This window comes from Scyliorhinus canicula, chromosome 13 (genome assembly GCF_902713615.1).
Source record: "Scyliorhinus canicula chromosome 13, sScyCan1.1, whole genome shotgun sequence".
NCBI classification, from domain to species: domain Eukaryota; kingdom Metazoa; phylum Chordata; class Chondrichthyes; order Carcharhiniformes; family Scyliorhinidae; genus Scyliorhinus; species Scyliorhinus canicula.
The window spans coordinates 40,712,408-40,728,921 of NC_052158.1; the positions used below are offsets into that span (position 1 = coordinate 40,712,408).

At 50.2% G+C, this 16,514-nt stretch overlaps 2 protein-coding genes across 2 annotated transcripts in view; both read left to right on the forward strand.

Moving 5' to 3' along the window:
- The window catches only part of LOC119975574 (verrucotoxin subunit beta-like), a gene marked incomplete at its 3' end in the record, with an annotated part of 275,562 nt that extends 272,193 nt beyond the window's left edge, over positions 1-3,369 (forward strand). Inside the window, exon 3 of the mRNA XM_038815363.1 lies at positions 1,304-3,369. Coding sequence (XP_038671291.1) covers positions 1,304-3,369 — 2,066 coding nt within the window. The remainder of the gene's footprint in view (positions 1-1,303) is intronic.
- Positions 3,370-3,392: 23 nt separating this feature from the next.
- Positions 3,393-16,514, forward strand: part of LOC119975575 (interferon-induced very large GTPase 1-like) — a 60,052-nt gene continuing 46,930 nt past the window's right edge. The window contains 1 exon segment of the mRNA XM_038815364.1: positions 3,393-4,291. Coding sequence (XP_038671292.1) covers positions 3,511-4,291 — 781 coding nt within the window. The 5' untranslated portion in view covers positions 3,393-3,510.

Genomic DNA, 16,514 nt, shown 5'->3' on the forward strand with positions numbered 1-16,514 from the left:
CTCCGCTTTTGTGGAGAATCGCGCCCTATATTAATCTCAGTAACAGCCTGTGATTCTCTCTGTCAGATTCTATATTAATCTCAGTAAGAGCCGTGTGACTTTCTCTGTCAGATTCTATATTAATCTTTGTAAGAGCCCTGTGACCCTCTCTGTCAGATTCTATATTAATCTCAGTAAGAGCCGTGTGATCCTCTCTGTCAGATTCTATGTTAATCTCAGTAAGAGCCGTGTGATCCTCTCTGTCAGATTCTATATTAATCTCAGTAAAATCCGTGTGATCGATCCTCTCTGTCAGATTCTATATTAATCTCAGTAAGAGCCGTGTGATCCTCTCTGTCAGATTCTGTATTAATCTCTGTAAGAGCCGTGTGATCCTCTCTGTCAGATTCTATATTAATCTCAGTAAGAGCCGTGTGATCCTCTCTGTCAGATTCTATATTAATCTCAGTAAGAGCCGTGTGATCCTCTCTGTCAGATTCTGTATTAATCTCAGTAAGAGGCGTGTGATCCTCTCTGTCAGATTCTATATTAATCTCAGTAAGAGCCGTGTGATCCTCTCTGTCAGATTCTAGATTAATCTCAGTAAAACCCGTGTGATCCTCTCTGTCAGATTCTATATTAATCTCAGTAAGAGCCGTGTGATCCTCTCTGTCAGATTCTAGATTAATCTCAGTAAAACCCGTGTGATCCTCTCTGTCAGATTCTATATTAATCTCAGTAAGAGCCATGTGATCCTCTCTGTCAGATTCTAGATTAATCTCAGTAAAACCCGTGTGATCCTCTCTGTCAGATTCTATATTAATCTCAGTAAGAGCCATGTGATCCTCTCTGTCAGATTCTATATTAATCTCAGTGAGAACCGTGTGATCCTCTGTCAGATTCTATATTAATCTCAGTAATAGCCGTGTGATCCTCTCTGTCAGATTCTAGATTAATCTCAGTAAAACCCGTGTGATCCTCTCTGTCAGATTCTATATTAATCTCAGTAAGAGCTGTGTGATCCTCTCTGTCAGATTCTATATTAATCTCAGTAAGAGCCGTGTGATCGATCCTCTCTGTCAGATTCTAGATTAATCTCAGTAAAACCCGTGTGATCCTCACCCTCAAATTACCTACTAATCCCGGGACAAAGCTGTGATCCTCGAAATTCCATTCTTTCCTCCCTCCTGTCATTTTTCAATACTCGGGCGTTAAAGTTACTATGTGGAATCTCTTGTGCTCTGCACTGGTGTGATTTTTCACATTTCTAATTTCCACTATTAATCTCAATATTTATAAATGTATTATTTTGTGTCTTTTCCAGGTGTCACATTGTGGGATTTAGAGAAACTGCAGTCCCACGGACGGTCACAGCGTAATACTGAGTTTTGCATCATATCCACCGACTCGATTGAGGATAAAACCTCTGCTCTGAATGTGAACGGCTCACTGAAAGCAAGTTTATTGTCTGGATTTGTCGAGGTGAAAGGATCAGCGAAATATCTCAATGACACAAAGAAATCGAAGCATCAGGCCCGAGTGACCTTTCAGTACCGAACAACAACCAGGTTTGAGCAGCTGACAATGAGCCACTTGGGGCAGAAGAACATAACCTACGCATATGTTTTTGATCAGGGAATAGCAACTCACGTGGTTACAGCAGTGCTGTATGGAGCTCAGGCTTTCTTTGTGTTTGATCAAGAGGTTTCTTCATCAGAGAACCTAACGGATATTCAGGGCAACCTGGAGGTGATGATTAAAAATATTCCGAGGATTTCACTTGAGGGTCAGGCCTCCCTAAAAATGACAGATGAAGAAAACTCAAATGCCCAGAAATTCAGCTGCACCTTTTATGGGGATTTCTCCCTGGAAAACAATCCCACCACATTCCAAGATGCCATTAACATCTACAGAACCCTCCCAAAGTTACTGGGACGGGATGGAGAGCACACAGTGCCCATGAGAGTCTGGCTCTTCCCACTCAACAAACTGGACTCCAAAGCTGCTCAGCTGGTACGAGACATCAGTGTCGGACTGGTCAATCGCTGCCAGTCTGTGCTGGAGCAGCTCAATGAGGCAGTGATGAGATGCAATGATATGATGAGAGACAGTGTCACTGTTCAATTTCCAGAGATTGGGAACCGGATAATTAAATTCCGTGAGATGTGTCTGGAGCACAAACTGGTTTTCCAGAAGACTTTATCCAGAGTTTTACCATCTATCCGTGGAGGTGGGGAGGAGGAAGGGTTACTGGTGGATATTCTGAAGAACAAGGAACAATCACCATTCAAACACCAGTCACTGATCAAATGGCTGGATGACCAGGAGAGGGAAATGAATGTGGTGAAATCTTATCTCTCAATATTGAAAGATATACACGTTGTGAAATCAAGGAGTGAGTTAGATAGAGAAGTGTTGGATTCACAGACAGAGTATGTGGTCTGCTTCACATTCACATCACTGCATAAAGAGGATTTCTATCTGTCAGAAGCGGACAGTTACCTACAATCTCACACAGCTGAGAAAATGCAGATACCAAATCCTGCTGACCGGATTAGTGCAGAACATCACACCCTGCAGTGGTTTAACTCAGTGTCTGTATCCCAGAAGATGAGGGAGCGCTCCCGCATATTCCTGGATTTTTCCACAGCCAACAGAGCACGAGAGAAAACAAAGTTCATTGTTGCTTCTGTGCAGGATGACAGTAATGTGGGAGCATCGATTTCCCTGTATGAGAGAGGGATTGTGGTCAGTCACTGCTTCAAACCCCCATCGCAGCCAGAGAGACCTGTGGTTAGTGGAACAACACATGACAGTGTGACCCTCCAATTCCAGCCACCGAGATACGGAGCTGGTGAGATTGTTGGGTACAGGGTGGAGTACCGGGCTACCCAACAGGAGGAATGGACAACTGCGGATACATCCGATACATCCAAATCCTTCACAATATCTGGGTTACAGCCACACCAGGAATATCAATTCCAATACAGAGCAGTGACCAAGGCAGGAGTCAGCATGGTCAGTGAGAGTTACAGTATCACCACACTTTCTACAAGTCCACCTGGTAAACCTTTAACACTCCAGGTTTACTGGGATGCTGCAATACTCACCTGGAACAGGCCGACTGAGATTGGAGCTGGTGTTGAGATAGTTCAGTACAGGGTAGAATATAGAGAAGAAAATACAGTTACTTCCAGCACAGAGAATGGATTATGGGAGGAAATAACGACAACAGATAGTAAATGTCGTTATACTTTAGAGGGATTGAAACCCAAGACATCCTACAGAGTGCGAGTGTCGGCTGTCTGTGGAGAAGGGGGTTCTAGTGAATCAAGCGATGAGGTTTTAATAGAAACAGAAAGTAAACCAAAGAGACTGGCTGAGAAACTTTGCAGAAAAAGTACATTAACAGCCAATGGAAGCCCTTCCATTTACACCCTCCCCTTAAAGAAGAAGAAACTTGACAAGGATGGACACTGTGTAAAATGCTCCTTCGGAAAACCAACCACAACACACAGTGTCAGGACAATAATGGTTCTTGGAGCAACAGGAGCAGGAAAAACAACCCTCATCAATGGAATGATCAACTACATCCTGGGTGTGGAATGGGAGGACAATTTCAGATATAAATTAATAGATGAAGGAACAGGAAGATCCCAGGCTGAAAGTCAGACATCCTCAATCACTGCCTATGAACTCCACCATCGAGAAGGATTCCAGATTGATTACTCTCTCACTATCATTGACACACCGGGATTCGGAGATACCAGGGGGATAACCCGAGATAAACTGATCACTGATCAGATCCAAGAGTTCTTTACTTCCCCAGATGGTGTTGATCAGATCGATGTTGTGTGTTTTGTTGCTCAAGCCTCATTGGCTCGTCTGACTGATACACAGAAATATATCTTTGATTCAATACTTTCCATTTTTGGTAAAGATATTGCTGAGAATATCCAAATCCTGGTGACATTTGCAGATGGGCACGTTCCTCCCGTTCTGGAGGCCATCAATGTTGCTGAGGTACCGTGTCCCAAAGATAAAAAAGGTTTTCCAGTTCACTTCAAATTCAATAATTCAGCCGTATTTGCTCAAAGGTCAACTTCTGTAAACTCTGCCAACAAGAGGAGTCCTGATGATAGCGATGAGGAGGAAGAGGAGGAGGACGGTGAAAACATTGATGCAAGTGTTTGGAAGCTGGAATCAAACAGTTTAAAGGAATTCTTTTCTGCTCTCAGCCAAATGGAAAGGAAGAGTTTACCCTTGACAAAGGAGGTTGTACAGGAGGATCGGAAGGCACTGAGTACAGGCGGTGAGTGGGAAAGCAACAAAACGTCATGGTGATAACCTTGGGTGGGTTGTATTGAAAAATTAGAAATGAAATGAGGTGAAATTCTCAAATGATGAGATGTAGCCAGGTGGGACAGACCAAGGGGTTTTAGAGTTAAGTCCTAGAACACCATCATGTTGGTTTCAGCTGGGTGAGTAGTGAAGGACAGAGCCAGATGGGTCTGCCTTGTTTAGGGAGAAGGTGTCATCACCCTTCAAAGAACAAAGAAAAGTACAGCACAGGAACAGGCCCATCACCTTCCAAACCTCTGCCGACCATGCTGCCCGAAAGTTCAGTCAGTTTCCATCAAGACCATTGAGTAGATTAAATAATTCCCGGTAAGGCCATGGATGGCAAGGATCTTGTTCACAAGTGAAAGGAAATTCTGGACGGAAATGGGGAGTGAATCATAGAAATGTTATGACACAGGAGATCATTCAGCCCATTTGAGTCCGTGCAGACTGAAATAGAGGAAATAAAAAGAAACTAGCCACTCACTTAATCCCAGTTCCAGCACCTGGTTGTCACCTTACAGGAGACAACACTTCAGGTGCTGATCCAGGTAAGTTTCCTATGAACTCAGGATATCTGCCTCCACCATCAAAGCAGGCAATGAACTCCAGACACACACCACTCTCTGGGTTAAAAATGGTTTTCCCCCATGTTGTTACGACACCCTGGGGTGAGGGGGGTGGTGCGATGGGGCACCCATATGGCCAGTGTCCCTCTGCACGACTATTGCCTGGTCAATTCCAGCCCCATAGGCCCCAGATGTACAACACAAGTGAATTAACCAATTGTTATTATGTGAAAACACGAGCGGGCGGGATTCTCCGTTCCTGAAACCAGGGTCGGGTTTCTCTGTCCCGCCGCCCCAGATTTCTGGTTCAGCACACCGTCGGGATTCTTAATTTTGCCGGTTGGTCAATGGGATTTCCCATTGTGGGGCAGCCCCGCGTCGTCGGCAAACCCCAGGCTGCCGGCAAAATGGAGAACCACGATGGCGGAGAATTCAGCCCTAATTAAATGTTGACACCAACAGGGAATCCATGGGCTTTCACAACAGAAAAATCAGCGCCACACCTGCACCGATTCTGCTACCATGAGGGGGCACCGGTGCCACGTGGAACACAATTGGTTCCAATGAAAAGCGGTGAGCGATTCGCCAAGTCCGTGATTGACACTCAGGAGGCTGACAAGCCGCACATACACATTGCACTCCCCACGGGGCAGCACGGTAGCATGGTGGTTAGCATAAATGCTTCACAGCTCCAGGGTCCCAGGTTCGATTCCCGGCTGGGCCACTGTCTGTGCGGAGTCTGCACGTCCTCCCCGTGTGTGCGTGGGTTTCCTCCGGGTGCTCCGGTTTCCTCCCACAGTCCAAAGATGTGCGGGTTAGGTGGATTGGCCATGCTAAATTGCCCGTAGTGTCCTAATAAAAGTAAGGTTGGGGGGGGGGGGGGTTGTTGGGTTAGGGGTATAGGGTGGATACGTGGGTTTGAGTAGGGTGATCATTGCTCGGCACAACATTGAGGGCCGAAGGGCCTGTTCTGTGCTGTACTGTTCTATGTTCTATAACAAGGTCATGATGTGGAGATGCCGGCGTTGGACTGGGGTGGGCACAGTAAGAAGTCTTACAACACCAGGTTAAAGTCCAACAGGTTTGTTTCAAACACGAGCTTTCGGAGCACGGCTCATTCACCTGAAGAAGGAGCCGTGCTCCGAAAGCTCGTGTTTGAAACAAACCTGTTGGACTTTAACCTGGTGTTGTAAGACTTCTTACTATAACAAGGTGGCATTGGTTGTGCTGGTGTGCGCCCATGCAGCTGATGGGTCTTCTGGGGCAAGGGGGAACTCAGGGGGGTGCCCTGGGGGGGACACCTATATGACCCGTTACATTAACTTCACAATGGGCTGTTAGCGGTGTGCTCAGCTGCATGGCTGCCTTGCTGGCTGTGGCAATGGTGCTCCATGCCCGTCCACCCCGACCCCACAGCCCTCCTCCTGGCCGCCCCCGACCACTCACACCAGCCCTGGCAGAAACCGTCCAGCCAGCGACACAGCTGTCAGCAAAATATAGCGATGTTAGACACTTTACCTACCCGCTCTCTCTCCCTCAGCAAACGCCATGCCAGTTTCACTATTTTTAGAAGCACAAGTGAACCAGTCCATCAGGAACTCAGCCCATCGGAGGCCCTGGAGAATATTGGGTTGGGTCCGCTAATGTATTGCAAATGGTGTCTACTGGACGTGCGGAATTAAACACATGGTGCTGGATTCTCCGTTTGGGAGACTAAGTCCCCCACGCCGGCGTGAAAATGTTGTTTTTTAATGCCAGGAAAACTGTTGCAGAACGGCCACTGATTCCCTGTTCCGGGGGGGGGGAGGGTGGGAAGGGGGGGGGGGGGGGGGGGGGGGGGCAGCTAGCAGCCAGGCAGTGCAGAGCTCCCAGCTCTAGCTGCCAACATGGCCTGGAGCATTGCCGGGTCCATGGCCGCGCATGCGCACAGCGACAGCCTGCAGCGGCTTCATGGCGGATACAGCCCACGGACAAGGACCACAAAAATAGAACATAGAACATTACAGCGCAGCATGGGCCCTTCGGCATTCGATGTTGCGCCGACCTGTGAAACCATCTGAAGCCTATCTGACCTACACTATTCCATTTCCATCCATATGTCTATCCAGTGACCACTTAAATGCCCTTAAAGTTGGCGAGTCTACTACTGTTGCAGGCAGGGCGTTCCACACCCCTACTACTCTCTGAGTAAAGAAACTGCCTCTGACATCTGTCCTATATCTATCACCCCTCAATTTAAAGCTATGTCCCCTCGTGTTGGTCATCACCATCCGAGGAAAAAGACTCTCACTGTCCACCCTATCTAACCCTCTGACTATCTTATATGTCTCTATTAAGTCACCTCTCAGCCTTCTCCTCTCTAACGAAAACAACCTCAAGTCCCTAAGCCTTTCCTCGTAAGACCTTCCCTCCATACCAGGCACATCCTAGTAAATCTCCTCTGAACCCTTTCCAAAGCTTCCACATCCTTCCTATAATGTGGTGACCAGATCTGCACGCAGTACTCCAGGAGTGGCCGCACCAGAGTTATGTACAGCTGCAGCATGACCTTGTGGCTCCGAAACTCAATCCCCATGCTGATAAAGGCTAGCACACCATATGCCTTCTTAACAGCCCTATTAACCTGGGTGGCAACTTTCAGGGATTTATGTACCTGGATGCCGAGATCGCTCTGTTCATCTACACTACCAAGAATCTTGCCATTAGCCCAGTACTCTGCATTCCTGTTACTCCTTCCAAAGTGAACCACCTCACACTTTTCCGCATTAAACTCCATCTGCCACCTCTCAGCCCAGCTCTGCAGCTTATCTATGTCCCTCTGTATCCTATAACATCCTTCAGCACTATCCACAACTCCACCGACCTTGGTGTCATCTGCAAATTTACTAACCCATCCTTCTACACCCTCTTCCAGGTCATTTATAAAAATGACAAACAGTGGCCCCAAAACAGATCTTTGCGGTACACCACTAGTAACTGAACTCCAGGATGAACATTTGCCATCAACCACCACCCTCTGTCTTCTTTCAGCTAGCCAATTACTGATCCAAACCGCTAAATCACCTTCAATCCCATACTTCCTTATTTTCTGCAATAGCCTACCGTGGAGAACCTTATCAAACGCCTTACTGAAATCCATATACACCACATCAACCAATAGTACCCCCTTCGGCCGGCTCGCGCTACCTGGACTGCACCCCCTCCCCCCCCCCCACAGTACCCCGATCCCTGATTAAAGCCCCCCTGCCCGCGGATCGGCCCCCTGCCAACTGTGACGGCGCTGGACTGAGTCCACAGCCGCCATGCTAAGTTCCCGACGGGTGAGACCTCACGTGTCCCACGCCATCGGGAACTCGGCCGGTCGGGGACAGAGCATTGCGGGGCAATGACCTGAGGCCGTGGCTACGGCGTGCGGTGTACTCCTAGAGTATGCCGTGTCTCAGGGGGCGGGGCATCGTGAAAATGGCACCACCCCCGATTCTGTCACCATCAGGGATTCTCCACCCCGTCGCCGAGCGCGATTTCGGGGATCCGAGAATCCAGACCATTAATGCCGTTTTCGAGGTGATAGAGAATCGTGATCTAGTGTCAAATTGCTGCTTGCCACCGATTTGGCGTCGGCAGCTAATCTCTGCCCAATCGCATTTCCCAACTTCGGCGTTGGCTAATGGAAAATGCCGCCCGAGATCTTTGGCCCTTGGCTGTCCAATAATTGCAGTCATTAGGTTTAAACGTTTAAACACAATTACTGGTTATTTCAAACCAGAACAAATATCGATGGTGGGGTCCTCCATGTCGATGCCTGAATTGGGAAGGTGATTGGGCGGACACCTGGTGCCGGCACTCACCAGAATACTATGCTCCGGTGCCTTGACAGCGGCATCAATGCGGTATACTCTGCTCATACAGTAAATGCTGTTCGCATATCATTAGCAGGCCTGACCAGGTATTCCCCGGGGCCTCGACGATGCTCTGGCTCCGCCGGGAGGAATTACTGCCTCCGGTGGCCATCAAGGTGACAGTCGCCCTGAACTTTTACTCCACGGGCCCTTTCAGGCACCGAGTGGGGACCTGTCCGGGATCTCTCAGAGCTCGGTGCACAGGTGCATCCACGCTGTCACGGAGGCCCTATATACCCAGTCAGCACAACACATCCATTTCAATGTGCACCACACCCAACAGGATGCCTGGGCAGCGGGGTTCGCCGACATCGCCGAGATGTCCTGGGTCCAGGGACTGAATGACGCAATGCATGTCACTCTAGGAACACGGGCCCAAGACAGGCCGGTCTTCACAAAGTGAAAGGAGTTCCACTCGATCAATGTGCAGCTGCTGTGTGACCATGAGACACACATCATGCACATCTGCTCCCGATGCCCGGGCAGTGTGCATGGTGCCTTCATCCTGGCACACAGTTCCTCACCTCTTCAAGGTGTTTTTGAGGTGATGGAGAATCGCGATTTGGCATCAAATCGTTGCCTGCCACGATTTTGGTGTTGGCAGCTATTCTCTACCCAATCGCATTTCCCGATTTCGGCGTCGGCTGATAGAGAATCCCGCCCGCGATCTTTGACCCTTGGCTGTCCAATAAATGCAGTCACCAAGTTTGTAAGTTTAAACATAATTACTGTTCATTTCTAACCAGAAAGAATATAGATGGCAGGATTCTCCATCGGCCAATGCCGGAATCGAGAAAGGCGATTGGCTGGAGAATCGGTCATTAAGCCAAACCAAAGCCCAGCTGGGGGTTGGCTCCTGAGCGACAGGGGCTACCCATTGGGGTCGTCGCTGATCTGGAGGTCACTGACCGACACGGAGCAGCGCTAAAACGACACCCGTGCAGCAACCATGGGTGTTATCGAGCGGTGCTTCGGCATCCAGAAGATGTGGTTCAGGTGCCTGGACTGCTGTTGAGGGGGCCCCCAGTATAGTGGCAGGAAGGTCTTCCACGTCGTGGTGTCCTGCTGCATTCTCCACAACATCGCACAGCAGAGGGATGACGTGCTGGAGAAGGAGGATGAACGGCAGGCTTTGTCCGATGAGTAGTATGGGTGGGAGGGCAAGGGTGGGCAGAATATGGGGCCCGGGCAGGCACAAGAGGCCACACATAGTGTGCACAAGGGCTGGCAAGCACTGGACGCTCTAATCACCTCCAAGTTCAATGACTGGGTGGCCTGGCCAGCGGCATGGACTGCCCCTTCACATGACCACCCCCCACCCCTCGTGCCACCCCCCGACCCCTTTGCAACCCACTCCGTGATCCCTACCTCCCTCACTGTGGGGTGTGGACCCTGGGTTGGCAGTAACAGCGGATCTGGTCGATGGGATGGAGAATAATGACGACCCGCTGTGCGATGAGCTCTGGTGCTCCACAGCATTTGACAACGTCTGACTCCAGCCCATGGAAGCACTTTCCACCGTCCACCTGGGTGATCCCTGCATGCGAGCTGGCCATTCCATCACACTGCCCGACTGAACCCTTGGGGTGGGGGTGGTGGGGACAATGGGGGTTGGGGTGGAGAGGGTTGGGGGTGGGGCACGGGATCGTTGAACTCTGGATTAACTGGGGTCCCTGAGCCATGCCCACCCCAAAGGTGTGCCCATTTCCCCCACCGCCCCCAGCACCCCTCTGCAGCCAGCCCACATCATCCCTCACACCTTTCTGACAGAGCACCGAGGCAGGGTGAAACATTGTGAACTTGTGTTTATTATGCAACTGTGAACATATATATCCAGATTTGTGCCCTACCCACTATCACTATCCTATGTGATGCACCCATGCCAACTTAACTGGCGTCTACCTGTCTGGCCTTATGGCCCTAACACTGCATCCAGGTGGATCCTAGAGGGTACATCAGGAGTGGAGGCGGCCCGCTGCGATTCCTGCTCTGGGACCTGGGTCCCCTTTGATGGCCGTCCACTGGGATGGACCCAACTGCTGCTTGGGTGGCATGTTGCCACCATGTTCTATCCGCTGCCTATCAGATGTGCCAGGGACAGGAGGGGGGTAGGGGGTGGAGTTCGAGATTCTGTGGTTTCTAGCACCTCTCCTGCGGGAGTCACCGGCACAGGTCCCATCACCTCCTCCTCCTCCCTCGGGGTGCCGTATGGCCCCCGGACTCTATAGGACGGGGGTGCGAGTGGAGCCATCTCCTGCGAATCCCCCGCCACCTGCCGCTGCCAGTCCTGGAGACCCATTGCCATCCCGACAAGGGTGTCGATGCTCACGGCCATGAAGCGCAGGGTCTGGATCACCTCACTCTGGGACTGTGCCACATCACGCTGTAACTGTGCTTCCTACTTCTGGATCTGTGCAACGTCAGCCAATGACTGCGCCACCTCCGTCTGGATCTGTGCCAAGTCAACCAGTGCACAGGCAATGCCACTGACGCCCTCAGCCATGACCCGCTGTGACTGGGCCATGCTCTGGAGTGCCGCTGCAATCTGCAGGTGGCCCTGGTGCATGGCTGCCTGTGATAGGGCAGCCCTGTCCCAGGTTCTGCCACTGCCCGGACAAAGTACTCCAGGCGTTGGACATCTTGACCATGGCTGAAATCTTTGCCGCCCCAAAGGCCTCTACCACAGATGCCACCCACGTGGTGCTTGGCTGAGTCACACGCATGGTTTGCACCACCTCCTGCCCCTGCAGGCGGTTGGACTCCTCCATCTGCACCTGCTGGTGCTGGGTGATTGCCGACACCCCCTCATGCAGTCCCTGACTCTGGAACTGCATCTCCACTATTGATGGGACCACCCATTCCAGAAGCCCAAAACCTGTCTGGACGGTAGCTAGGCCCTGGATTCGGGCCGCCCTTTGACTGTCCACCCCTTCAGGGGGTTCCTACCTCCACCTGCTACATCTGTGTTGGACACACGAGGTAGTGCCCGAGGAGCCTCTTCACTAACATGCCCAACCGAGGTTAGTTGGCGTTGGAGACAGCTGTGATGGGAAGTCAGTGTTGTCCCTGGATTGGTGATCCGAGGTGTCTCAGGCTGCGGTTCAAGGGCTCCTATCCCTGTCCGTGTCCTCTTGCTCACTGCTCTCCACCTGTGGTTGTGATTGGGGACAGGGAACACCATAGTGCCTGCCTCATCGGCAGGAGATCCTGCAATCACAAGACATGTCGGATGATTGGATCGCGGGTTGGGGTGGCAGGTGATGGTGGAGGGCGGGTGTGGGGTGGTGGTGGAGTGGTGGTGGTGGGGGCAGTGTGGGGTGGTGGTGGTGGGGGCAGTGTGGGGTTGGTGGTGGAGTGGTGGTGGTGGGGGCAGTGTGGGGTGGTGGTGGAGTGGTGGTGGAGTGGTGGTGGTGGGGGCAGTGTGGGGTGGTGGTGGAGTGGTGGTGGAGTGGTGGTGGTGGGGGCAGTGTGGGGTGGTGGTGGAGTGGTGGTGGAGTGGTGGTGGTGGGGGCAGTGTGGGGTTGGTGGTGGAGTGGTGGTGGTGGGGGCAGTGTGGGGTTGGTGGTGGAGTGGTGGTGGTGGGGGCAGTGTGGGGTTGGTGGTGGTGGTTGAGGGGGTTGTGTGGGGGTTATTTTGGGGTGGCTGTGGTTGGGGGGAGGGTTTGATGTGCTGGTGACGTGGGTGTGGTGGCGGTGGTGGGGTTGTGGTGAGGTGGTGGTGGTAGATCGGGGGTGTTGGGGTGATGGTGGCGACACACGGACCATGGGGAACCGCATCTCAGTGGAGTCTCACTTGTTTGCCTGATGCCGACCTCGATCTCAGTAACTGCCCTCTCTCTGGGCCCACTGATCAGGTCCAGTGCCCTCTACTCTGCTGCAGTGAGGAACCGCAGGTCCGGCGGTCCCCCTTCCAGTCTTTTCCCTCTCCCGGCGGTTGTGGGCCATCTTATCCTGGGGAGGGGGGTGGTACGGGGCGGCGGAGGGGACAGAAACCATACAGTGTTAGACAGTCAGACGCAAAGGGGGTTGATAGCTATTGGCCTTCGTGGCCAAGGCGCCTGGCCATAGCAGCTGGTATGTGTGGTGTTCTTTGTGTTGCTTATTTAGGATGGTTGACGTAGTGACCTCAAAGACCACAGTCTTGCTTTTACTGAAACAAAGCTATGATTTTATTTACACGACTAAACTGGGTTTCGATACTTAGTCCTTTAGAATTCAGAATTGATCAATAACATCTAACTGCACTTATCTACTGCTAATATCACTACTGGTATAACCTATAATCTAACCTACTCACACTAACTGCTGTCTCCAGCATACACTCCTCCTCTAAGGTCCAGCATCATTGCTTTATATTGGAGTATCTGTAGCTCCCTCTAGTGGCTATTCATGGTACTACATTAACCCTTATACTGCTGACAGTTATGATAATACCACAGTATGGATGCTGACAGTTGGTGCAGGGTGGGGGTTCGATCACCCTCTGGGTGAGGGGGTGGGGCTATGGGTGAGTGTGCTGGGGACAGTGTTCTCCACTTTTGTTCCCTTTTCTGAATCCTCTTTATGAACCCCTTCAAGTCCCATGGGCTTTCCTTGCAACTTCCAACATGCTGAACGAAGGTGTCCCACAGTGTTACAATGGTGACACCTGGGGTTCCAAGTCTCACCTTCAGCCTCAGTACCTTCCTTTCTGGTCTGAGGCAGAGATCTTGGAGCATTCCCAGCTATCCAATCCCTACCTTAGCTATCAGCCTTCCTCTCACTCTCCCACTTCCTATCCTTTTCAAAATTATAGGGATGATGGAACAAAGGTTTAAATTTATTGATTAGCTCAATCGTCAGCCATAATTGCAGCTTGCCCAGCAGTTTGTACCCTTTGGTCTTCAACATGGTCCTTATTATAGTAGGTGAGACATTCTTAAACCCCTCTAAGAGAATGCCCTCTCTCACAGCCTCACAGGTAGTTTCAACTCCCAATACACGTACCCACCTATTAAAATTGTTCTGCTTAACCTTTTCAAATTCTGCATAATTCTGTCCCAGTTGCCTCCTTAATTCTGAAACTACCTATATGCTTCGGGAACCAATTCATATGCATCCAGGATGGCCTTTTTTACTGCCTCATAATTCTTAGACTCCTGCTCTGACAAGGCAGTATAAACTTGTTGTGCCCTCCCTGTCAACTTACTCTGGAGGGGTAATGTCCACTTTTCTCTCGGCCACTTCATTTGGGTTGCTGATTTCTCAAAGTATTAATGAAGGTTTCTATCTCTTCTTCAAATTTTTGGAGGGCCTGTATCAATTTAAACATACCGCCACTGGGTTCCATTCTCGGACTAAGCTCTCCTCTACTTTCTGGCAGCTTCCCAATCATTCGTAGTGCCTTTCAGCTGGTAGTATCTCTCTTTTCTTTGTTGTCTCTCTCTTTCTTTTACCTCTATCTCTCTGGCTTTCTTTCTCTTTCTCTTTTTTCTCTCTCCTCATTTCCATCTCCACTTCCTTTTGCTTCATCTCCACTTCATTTTTCCATTTCTTTTTTTGCCTTTGCTCCCTTTCATTTTGATGCATCTCCAATTCTTTTCCTTTTTCTCTATGCCTCAGTTCCATTTATGTTCTCTTTAATTCTCTTCCATGCTCTAACTGCACCCAAACTCTCTCCAGCTCAGTTTTCGCACCAGAAAATGTCCGTGAAGCAACACTACCTCATGGGCTCCCTGTGCTCCCAGCATCTCCATCAAATTTAAATGTTGAGCAATCGCTTCAATCATCTCCACCTTCTTAGCTCAACCTAAACAATACATCTATTTTTAATTCACCTACCAGTTTGATTCGCTTGTCTTTTCAAACCTCTTTTAAATAAACCATGGTTAAGTTGCCCACCTGAAAGCAAAAACACTGAGCAGCTTCCAGAGCCATCCTGTTATACCACAGAAACCAGCGACTGGATTCTCTGGTATCGAGATGCTCCGTTTTGCCGGCAGCCCGCGGTTTCCTGACGGCATGGGACTGCCCCACGATGGGAAACCCCATTGACCAGCCGGCGTAATGGAGAATCCTGGTGGTGTGCTGAAACAGAAATGTGGCACGGCGGGGTAGAGAATCCAGCCCCATGTGTCGCTTTATGAATTTATATTGCGATCTAAATTTGTCGTTTACCGTCCCAAAAATCCTGGACGAGTCCCAGTTTTATGTTCCGACACACTAGTCAATTCCAGCTACAGGCCCTGGAGTCACAACACAAGTGAATTAACCAATAATTCTTATGAACATACACAAGATCTTTGGCCCTTGGCTGTTCAATAATTATAGTCACCAGGGGCGGGATTCTCCAGTTGCCAACGTCGAAATCGCATTTGGCGATCGGCCAGAGAATCACAGTTCCTGACCAAATCGGGGGTGGCGCCGCTTTCACGATTCTCCACCCCCTCCAAAGTGGCATACTCGGAGAGTACACCGCGCCATGTATCAACAGCCTCAGGATATTACCTGAGGCCCGCCACCCGATATTCCACCCCGACCGACCGAGTTCTCGGCGGCATTGGTCGCGCGTGATCTCATCCGTCGAGAACTCAGCATGGCAGTTGCGGACTCAGTCCAGCACCGCCAACGTCGGAGAGGGCCGATCCGCGGGCAGGGGGGAGTTTATTAGGGGCTGGGGGCACTGTGGAGGGGTGGTCCGGGGCTCATGAGCCAGCCAAAGGAGGGGGCATTATGTGGAGGACCAGGTCCGTGAGCGGCTGCCGCCATGCGCATGCACAGCCTTGGACCTGGCAATTCACCGTGACGTATTGGAAGCTAGAGCCAGGTGCTCTATGCTGCCGGCATGCGAGCCCCCAGCAAAACGGGGAATCGGTGACTGTTTTACACCATTTGTTCTGGCTTTGTTTTCCCTCCTCAAATATATTGGGCTGGATTATACTTTCCCCATAGCTGATTATTCCTCGGTGGCGCAGTGTTCCCTGGAATCTCGATTCACTGCTCCCACTGCTTGTCAATGGGATTTCCCATTGAAGCCAACCCCACATCACTGGGAAATGTGTGGGTGGCGTTGCACTGCCGGCGGGAACAGTGAATCACAACGGCCAGAGAATTCTGCCATTAGCTCATACTTTCCAGACTGAATTCAGTTTGCCACTTTTCCGCCCACTCATCCTTGCCATTGATATCATTCTGGAATTGACAATTATCCTCTTCACTGTCAATTACACGGCCAATTTTTGTCTCATCTGCAAATGTCCCAATCACGCCTCCAAAACTTAAGTCCAAATCATTAATATATACAATAAATAGCAAGGGCCAACACTGAGCCCTGTGGAACACCACTGGAAACCATTTTCTGTTCACAAATACATCCATCGACCATTACCCTTTGTTTCCTGTCACTGAGCCAGTTTTGGATCCAGCCAACTTCCCCTGTATCCCATGGGATTACATTTTTCTGACTAGTCTGCCTTGTTAGATACCTTACTAAATGCCATGCAGATAACATCCACTGCACTATCCTCATCAATCTACTTGTTACATTCTCAACAAAATGTTGTTTAGTTAGTAAGATACAACCTTCCCCTAACAAAACCATGTTGACTGTCCCTGACCAATCCATGCATCTCAAAGTGAGAGTTTATCCTGTCTCAGAATTGATTCCAGTTATTTGCCCACTATCCAAGTCAGCCTGCCCAGACTGAGACCGGTGATGATAGATTTATTTTTGTTTCAGAGATGTGAGT